The sequence below is a fragment of the Pyrgilauda ruficollis genome, unplaced genomic scaffold (assembly GCF_017590135.1).
Source record: "Pyrgilauda ruficollis isolate IOZ18807 unplaced genomic scaffold, ASM1759013v1 scaffold161, whole genome shotgun sequence".
NCBI classification, from domain to species: domain Eukaryota; kingdom Metazoa; phylum Chordata; class Aves; order Passeriformes; family Passeridae; genus Pyrgilauda; species Pyrgilauda ruficollis.
In genome coordinates, this window is record NW_024514876.1 from 958,779 (window position 1) to 968,311 (window position 9,533).

The 9,533-nt window shown below is 47.7% G+C and overlaps 1 protein-coding gene across 1 annotated transcript; it reads left to right on the forward strand.

Annotated features, from left to right (window-relative positions):
- Window positions 1-1,082: 1,082 nt before the first annotated feature.
- LOC121351087 (keratin, type I cytoskeletal 19-like) lies at window positions 1,083-5,935 on the forward strand. The gene is made up of 8 exons (XM_041462947.1): window positions 1,083-1,652; window positions 2,575-2,657; window positions 2,993-3,149; window positions 3,352-3,513; window positions 3,951-4,076; window positions 4,181-4,407; window positions 4,693-4,838; window positions 5,589-5,935. The coding sequence occupies exons 1-8, from the start codon at window positions 1,083-1,085 to the stop codon at window positions 5,612-5,614; spliced, it is 1,497 nt and encodes a 498-aa protein (XP_041318881.1). The 3' UTR covers window positions 5,615-5,935.
- Window positions 5,936-9,533: the final 3,598 nt, after the last annotated feature.

Consider the following 9,533-nt stretch of genomic DNA (forward strand, 5'->3'; position numbering starts at 1 on the left):
GCCAGTTCTCTGAATTCTCCCTTGGCTATTGCCTGCCTGGTTGGAAGGTTGTGCTCCTCTGATCAGCCAGGCTGTGCTGATGCCTGCCACTGCTCAGAAAAACTCCATAAGAAATGCAGAAAGCTTTTCTCCTTCTTATTTGGTGCACAGCACAATCTTCGTAATGGCAAAGACCTGCGGAGTCCCATCTGAGTCCAGGGATCTGGATATATCACCTGTGGATACTCCCTTTCCTGTCATCTCTGTCTTTATCTATCGTCACCACAAACTGAGAAAGCATGGACAGCAATTAAAGCAATTGAAAAATAACTTCAGCAAGGTCCTTCATGCAGTTGACATCAACCCGTGTGTCACTCATGCACAGGGGACACTGAGCAGGCCTGAGCTTCGCAGTGTGAGCAACTTGACTTCTTGTGTCAAGACATTTAAGCTATAAATAGGAAACTAAATCCATGGGGGATTTACCTCAGTGATTTTGGAAGTCTCACAATAGAGCAGGTATTAGAGCTGTGCCAGGTGACCAACATCCACACCACAGTGCTCGTGGTCTGTTCTCTACTACAGTCACAACTGTTCACACTTTTCAGAAAGTGAGAAATTCTATTAGTTTTCCATTTTTTGTTTCACAAGCTCTACCATGTGATATAAAAATGGTTATTGGACTAAGAATAAATACAAATTAATAAAAGATAAAAGGCACTTTGATGTTATAAATACCAATGGTTCTTCTTTGTACATAATCTAGGGCAACTTTTTTTCTTGACTTGTTGCAAAGTTTGCATCATACAAAAAGCTGATGACTCATAAAACACTATTTTACTTTTTGGAATAAGCTGCTGACATGTAAAGTATCTTCCTTGTGAACTGGGATTTCTAGAGGGAAACTGCCTATGGGCTATTTAATCTTGGCATAAACAGCCAGACTAGCCAGCCCCGTGGGAAGAAGAAACACCCCACAGGTGACACCCCCTCTGGAAGGTATAAATGGAGACCTGCAGCAGCCTCCAGCCTGCAGTCGGACTCAGTATCACGCTCTGCATCTTGCTTTGGGCTGTGGGTTGGCGCTGCAGCTGGGCCTCGCCATGAGCTGTAGTATTAAGCAGACAACTGGCTCTCTCAGGGGCAGGACCAGCGGGGGCAGCTGTGTGATCGGTGGCGGTGGTGGTGGCGGAGCGCGGATCTCCTCGGTCTCCTCTGGAAGATACACGACCTGCGGGATAGGCGGTAGCCGAGGGTTTTCCGGGAGGAGCTACTGCGGCGGTGTGAATTACGGAGGAGGGCTGAGCACCGGCAGTTTGGTCGGTGGAAACTATGGAGGTGGCTTAGGAGCCGCTGTCCTCGGAGGATGTCCAGGCATGGGATTCAGTGGTGGCAGCGCTCGCTTTGGCGGTGGCATGGGAGGTGGCATGGGTATGGGTCTTGGTGGAGGTGGTTTTGCTGGTGATGGCATTCTTCTTTCTGGTGACGAGAAGGTCACCATGCAAAATCTGAATGACCGCCTGGCTTCTTACCTGGACAAGGTGAGGTGCCTGGAACAAGAGAATGCTGACCTGGAGTGCAGGATCAGGGAGTGGTATGCCAAGCAGGGCCCTTTTTGTGAGCCACGGGACTACAGCTGCTATTACAAAGAAATAGAAGATCTTCAGAACCAGGTAACATCCCCTCCCAGCTGCTTTCTCCTTTGCAAGGCTCTCTCTGGTGCTGGTTCATAACTCAGTCCATTATAGGGAGTAAGAAATCATTGTAAAATGCCTTTTGCAAGCAGCTATTACAGCTTCTGCCTGTGGAAAGTCCAGACCTCAAACTGGAGAGTTTGTGGGCTGTCTCTGTTGCTGTTATTCATCAGACATATTGAAGGGGAAAATCTTACTTCGTGGAATTCATCTGGATGGGCTCAGTAGTCTTTATGAATTTATTTTGTGCCAAGGTGGTCAAATAGATACATGGCAAGAAAAGAACTAAAAGATAAATAAATAATGGATCACATTAATTTGCCTGAATTTATGTTATTGTCATCAGTCTTGCAGAATTTCAGTTAAACTTTATTTCCTTTTCCTTATTAGTTTACTCTTTCATGTAGAATTGGGAAATATAGAACATCTAATTAAAGCCAAGAAAAAAGAGAACACGGCCATAACACATTTAGAATGGGCAATTTAAAATTCAAAATCTTTGCAAAGTGTTTGGCAAAGATTTAAGATGTCAATGCACAAAGAATACAGAGAAAAGAATCCAGGAAAGGGACTGAATAAGATAGGCACATCATTAATTCTTGAAATAAAACTTTAAATCTCATGATTTAGATTTAAGAGGCTGAGGTGGATTGTAACAGGTGCTGGACAGTAATTACACCTCCTGGACTCTCTGCACCTGAACCATGTATGTTATAATTTTAATGATTTCACTGCCCTTCCCTGAACATCCCTGAGAGTGCTGCACCTGTCAGATCCCCATCCATAATACCCAGGATTTTGAAAAAAGAGGGGGAGAAGGAGAGTGTAGTTGCACCAGGCAGTGGGTGCCTTGAGCCCAAGGACAAGGAGCAGAGACCAGGAACAAATGTTCTTTTTCCAGATTGTCTGTGCAACCATAGACAACAACAAGATCATTCTGAACATCGATAACAGCAGGATGACAGCTGATGACTTCCGAGTGAAGTGAGTACCTGGGGCTGTCCCCTCCTCTGTCACCGCCCTCAGGGCTCTCAGCTGCTCTCTTGTGACCCAGGACAGGCTGGAGGCTGTGCAGAAGGATTCTCTCATCCATTGTCTAATTAGAGGCAGTTCCAGGAGGGGGAGTTTGGGATGCCAGGCTGGTTTAGAGTAGACATTAAAGGAAGCAGAAGGGATCTGCAGACTGGGAGCAGTGAGGGTTCAGCCAAGCTGCTGTTCCAGCATGTGCTGCCTTTCAGAGGGGAAGGTTTTCCTGTCAGAGCTCAGAAATGCTGGTGGTGTCAGACACTGACTGCTCTTTCTTGCTTCCTCCCTGGCAGGTACGAGACGGAGCTGGCGCTGCGCCAGAGCGTGGAGGCCGACATCAACGGGCTGCGCCAGGTGCTGGACCAGCTGACGCTGTGCAGGTCTGACCTGGAGGCACAGCTGGAGTCGCTGCGGGAGGAGCTCTGCTGCCTGAAGAAGAACCATGAGGAGGTAGGTCCTGCCCTCTCCCGTACAAAGCATTCGCTCCTGTGGGATCCATCACTCCGGGGTGCTGCTGCGGAGGGCAGTGGTTGATGGAGACCATCGTGTGACCCTGGAGCTGCGCAGGTTCATCAGAGAAGGGCTCTGAAGGGCTCTGAACTTGGCTCCCTCAGTTCTTTCTTTTGTTTTAAACCTGACCTGGTGTTTCCAGGAAATGTGCTGTCTGAGGAAGCAATCGACTGGAGATGTGAGCGTGGAGGTCAATGCCTGCCCTGGCCCAGACCTCAGGAAGATCCTGGAGGAGATGAGGTGCCAGTATGAGACGCTGATTGAACGCAACCGCAAAGAAGTTGAGGATTGGTACGAGTGCAAGGTGAGTAAATAACTCCCACAGCTCTGTCTTTCCCTGGCTAACACCCCGGCAATCATCCCACAGGGATCTGTTGCATGTAAAAACCACACAAAAGACTGTAAGAATATTTAGTGTTTGTTCACACTGACCAAGTGACACAAGGGAGGGACACTGCCACCCTGTGTCCTTGTCATGGGCTGAAGGAAGTGCTGCATGTTGGTGGGACTTGCAGTAAGAATTCTCTACAAAACAGTAAGTGGTGAGAAGATCTGGAAGCAGCATTATTAGAAAAGCAAGAGGAATGACCAGCCACGTTTACACTACCATTAGGATGAGAGTTTCCACCCAAACCTTTCTTGTTTCATGTCTTTGCTAACTTCTTTGCTCTTTCCTTAATACTTGGTCCAACTTATACTGCACGTTCCCTGAAGCTCTGTATCCTGGATTGGTGATTTCAGATTGAGGAGGTGAATCGGGAGGTTATTACGAGCGGTCAGGAGGTGGAGACGTGCAACAACCAGGTGACTGAACTGAGACGCCAATTGCAAGCCCTGGAAATCGATCTCCAAGCTCAGCTCAGCCAGGTGGGTGACGAGCTGGTGCAAACCTCATCCATCTCACAGAAGTCATAGCTAAATGCAGCGTTTCTCCTGCCTGTATTTGTCTTATGTCCCATGTCGCTCCTCAGAGGGACAATCTGGAGTCCTCGCTGGCGGAGACAGAGTGTCGCTACAACAACCACCTTGCTGAGCTGCAGAGCCAGATCACCTGCGTGGAGCAGCAGCTGGCTGACCTGAGGGCAGAGATGGAGTGCCAGAACCAAGAGTACAAGATCCTGCTGGACGTTAAGTGCCGCCTGGAGCAGGAGATCCACACCTACCGCTGCCTGCTGGAGGGCGGCCAGCAGGACCTTATGTAAGTGGGCTTGAGACACAGCAAAAAAATACAATAAAATACCTGTGTCCTGGTTATTTCAACATAAGAGCAAAGTGAAGGACCTGCTGAGCTCCTTCTCCCTTACTGACCTATTTGGCCTGCCTGGTGTCAAGGTGGTATTGGTGCCACAAGGAGAATTGCAACATTTTGCCAATTTTCTGCTGAAAAGGGAAGCAGACTGAGAGCAGTAGCGATGCTGACAATCTGTAGCTCTATCTTATCTGTCATTTCTGTCACTAAGATGTTATTTTCCTGTCTCCTCAGTCAGCAAGGAGGAATTGGTCAGTCTTCAAGTCTAGGAGGAGGAGTTGCAAGAAGCAGTGGGATAGGAGGAGGAGGCATCATTAGGACAAGCCACACTTACACTTCGTCTGCCCAGATCCCATCCTGTGCAGCTGCGGAGATCCAAGGTAAGAACTGTTCCACTCTAAACGTTTCCAGAGTCTTCTCTGCTCTAATGCAACACTGATGGGCTGGAAGAAAGATCTTTCCTATGTAGCTTACAGGTGCTACTTGAAAGTTTTATTGTGGGGCCCCTGGGAAATATAGGACAGGAGCAACAGAGGAGTGGCTGAGAGGAGAGCTTTTGGGAGCTGGGACTCTGCTGAGAATTGCCAAAGAAAAGAGGGATAGAAGGGAGAGGAACAGAGCCAGCAGGCAGGCAAGCCATGGAGAGCATGGAGGAAGGACTGATGTGAAATGTGGGATAAAAGAAATGTACTCAGAAATCAGGTGGGCAAAAAAAAGGCAGGAATCGTGGGAATACTGGCAGATAACTAGTAGCCCTAATTCAAAGGGAAACTTCCAGCCAAACTGAAAAGAAAAGAAGGAAATATAGTGACAGTTGGTCCAGGAGAACGACATGAGCAGGGGCATTGATTTATCAAGGACCCCAATGCCATTCCCTCATCCAGATCACTGCTGGAGCAGTGTCTGCAGCAGCTTCCACCTTTTGGCATTTTGAGGCAGTCTGTGCTGCAGCCAGTGACAGATCCATCTGCCAGGCTGGCAGGAGCCATCAGATCTTCCCAGGAAGGGGCAGTATTTATCTGAAATTCTAATTGAATTGGCTTGTGAAACGATCACGTGTAGGGAATGACAGTGTGGGAAAGAATCTATTTTTGCTATAAACACAGTAATGTTTCCTTTGATCTCTCCAGTGCCTTGCCGAAGAATTTGTGATTAAGCAGAGAAACGAGAATATCCAACAAGAGAAGCCTGAAGCAGAGCTACAGATGAAGAGAGAGAATATTTAGTGCATGTGTCTGCAGAGAGCACGGAGCGTGCTCGTCTGTTGCTCAGCCATGCTAAGCAATGTGTCAGAGGGATGAGCAGAGCATTGAGCCACATTCTGCTTTATTTTGCTATTTGCTTTTCAGTCTGTGTTGCTGTGTGTGGCCCAGCACCAAGACTATTGCTGTAGTCAGCCAGGGCTATGATCACTTATGTACCTGCTGGTGAAAAATGTCTCTAATAAAACTTTGCTTCTGCCTAATGCAATCAAGAACCTGTGTCTGAAACTGAGTTCCTTTTGAGCCCCAGCTGCTGATCCATGAGCAAGGGGCACCTAAACTGGTCAGGACCATCCTGCACTGGGAACAAAGTTGCTTTGCCAGCAGGAGAGAGTGGCCTTGCTGACCTGGCAGGTTTTGTCCAGCTCCTCCCTGCTGTCAGAGCCTGAGGCAGATGTTGCCCATTCCTGTGTGACACATGCCCCCATGGACAGGCAGCTCAGGCAGAGGCTGGTGTCCTTCCCACACAGCACTGGGCTGAAACACAGTTTTAGAAGAATTTTGAAAGTCAGTGATGGAACATCCAGAGACAGTTTGCCTTGGTCCCAGTCTAGTGCTGATGGATCTGGGCTGAGCCCTCTCATGCTCCATCCCACAGCCTGGAGACTGTTGAGGATGAAATCTTGGTCTCCACAACTGATTCAATTTCTGCTGACACAGCTCATATTCAAACCTATCCCTTTCATTCTATGGGAATCTTCACACTGGGAAAAGGACTGGAGGCAAAAGCTTTATCTCCTCTCTTCACACAGTGACTGAGTCATTTACTGGTCATCCTCTGATTGCCAAGAGTTTCAACCTGAATATCAAGAGTGGTTGAAAGATCATCTTTGCGTTAAACACACCTTGTCTGGGGAGCTGCAGAGAGCAGAGTGGGAACTGAAAAAGTGCAGCTTATGAGAGAACAGAATTGAGAAAAAAGCCAGGTACTCGGTTTGGACACCCAGAGCCACCCAACTGTCACAGAGCAGGCAGGTCAGGCCCTCCCTGGCCTTGACCAGCAGCTGTGTAGCTGGTGCTGAGCTGGTTTTGTCCTGGCCCTGACCTGCCAGAGCAGCCCTGGGCCACGGTGAGCTGGCAGAGTCACTCTGGCTTTGGACAACTGGCACTTCAAAGTATTATGAGGGTGTTTTGAGGATTAAATTGTTGGTCCAGAAAGCCAAGCAATGGTGGTTTTGGTAGTGGTGTGGCTGTTACAAGGTCACATTCACCTGTGAGATGACCCAGTAAAGCAAAACTCCTGGTTATTCCTTTTCCATCAAAGGCTGGAGGTTATGGAACAGCCAGACTCAGGACAGGAGGAGAGCAGGTACAAAGACAAAACCACTTCAGGACTGGACATACAGTATAGTGTGGCACACTTTTCTTTTGCCTGTTCTTTTATAAAGACACCAATTTCTCTGATGAAACAGAAATTTACTTAACATGGTAGCAAGTGCCTGAAGAAGTTCAACCACTAATATCTCAGGGAGCAGGTGAAAGGTGCCCTTCTCCTTGTGAGAGGACACAGAGAGAAGATGTTTCAGTGATATTTCTTTATTTCACCTACCAGACACTAATAGTATCCATGGACAAGACACGATAATGCAGTCCTGGAACACCTGCAATGACTCAGAGGAGTGGCCAAAGGTAGAAGTTTTTAAACCAAGACTAAATTAAGCCTTATTTAAAGTTTAGTTCCAGCCCTACAGGAAGCCCCAGACTTGATGGAGACTTGAAGAATTCTTCATGTATGGCCAGTGCTTCACAAGAGATCAAAAGAGATACAAATAGTGTCTATAATGGCAAATTTCCTTGTGTTGGATCAAGTGGATATCCTAGTTGTTCTCAGAGCTCTGGCTGAGAAATTGAAAAGCAAATCTTTCCGTTTCCATTCCCATTGTCTGCTCCTGCCTTGTTCAGTGCAGACAGGCAGTGAGATAACCCACTGCTGCCCTTTTTGGCCTCAATCCTTCCCAATCTGAGTCCTCACACTCTTGTTTCTAGAAATATAAAGACACTGCACTGACACTCTTCCAGTTTCCAGTCTTCTGGAAACTCCTGGCTACCTATGGTAGGTAAAAGCTTCCCAGTCTCTGCTGGCAGCCCCAGCTGATTCCCACCAGCTGTGGGCTGGTTCCTCCTCTTGCGAACTGCTACTGACATCTAGCTGCTCCTCCAGATTCCCTGAGCTCATATCAAAGACCTTCCCACCCTTTCCACCACATCCAGCAGGTCCACTTTCATAAAGGAGCTGTCCTGAATTCCTGAGAGGTGAAAGAGAACTAATGACACGGCCAGAAAAAGACTCTAGTGATCCAGAAATTATGAATATGCCTCTGGAAAGCCCCTGGAGGGTACAGCCTCAGCTTCTGGGACGCTCTGATGTTGTTTGTGGACCTACAAGTTGGGATGAGTCTGGAAGGCAGCTCAGGAGAGGCAGGTTGTGATTAACAGTTCCCCAGCAGAAAACACCCTGGAAACACTTCATTTATTAAAGAGCTGCAAATTATGGAGCTGCAAACGTTGGAAGCTACATTTCCATAAGATTTCCCTATTCCTTTGTGCTGATGAGACAGACCCAGGAAGCTCATGAGTTCAAATAACTGAATGAAAACACGAGGGAAAGCTTAATTTAATTTTTTAAGGTCTCGGAACAATTACTTAGTTTTGTCTTGGTTTATCTAGTGCTCTCATTTCCTGGAGACAAACAGGAAAAATAACAAGACAGAGGGAAGTGTGTGTGCAGAGCAAAGCTCCTGGGCACAGGGGGCTGCTGCAGGCACACAGAGCTGTTGGGGGCAGAGGGGACCGAGGTGTCTGGGACGGGCAGGAGCGTCCCCAGCCTGCAGACACCCTCCACTCCCACGGAGTACAAGTCATCCCGTGTTTCTGCCTGAGCTACACTGATGTGCCCGTGTGATAACTGCGGGGCTGGGGAAGGAATGTGTGCTCACTCAGGAGATGCTTGCTGCACGCAGCTGTTGGGAAATTCCTGAGGAATCATCCGCAGAGCAGGCGAAGCTTCCAGCGACGCAGCTTACAGCAGTTTCGGTTCTCTCCTGCCACCACACCCTGACTCCCAATTATGTTCTCCAGTCCTAGGAATGAAATCTGGTGATTCCTTCCTCTGCACAATAACTTTGTTTGAGCTTTTACCTATTCTGAGTTTTATTTCTGTGTGTTTTGGTCCAGAGGGAGGCCCAGTGCGTCAGCTGCAGCTCGGCCAGCTTGGAGTAAATCACTTTGGGAAGCCTCTCCACACCTGTCTCCAGCCTGCTGGAGAGATCACTGGAATGCTTCTGCCTTTCATGGCATGGATAAGGAACATCCAAGGAGGCAAAGAAAAGGGGAGACATCTTTCCAAGAGAAATAAGAGTAATAAAATGTTGGTAAATCCATGAATACTGGGATAAGTCAGTCCTTAAGTAAAGGGATCATTTACGTGCCATAACAATAGCTATTCCAATCCACAATCCTGACACTGAGTGAGGATTTCAACAAGAGTTTGAACTCACTTTTCCCTGGTGAAGGAGGTTTGGAGAATTTCATAGAAGGAACAGCTGGATTCAGAAAGCCATGGAATGCCTGCCCCTTGCTCCATGGCCACTGGAAAGGGGCTCCCTAGGGAGGCCAGTGCTCTGGAACCTCAGCAAAACATCTCATGAAAAGAAGCTTAGCCTGAATTTTGATTACAAAAGTGCAAAAGGATTCTTACTTTTTATTTTCTTTGCTTAATTAAGATTTAGAACCATTACTGATAGAGAGCCTCTAGTTTGTAGCAAATCCAGCTTCTCCAGCCCAGGTAGAAGTGCACAGGGCAGTGACTGCTCT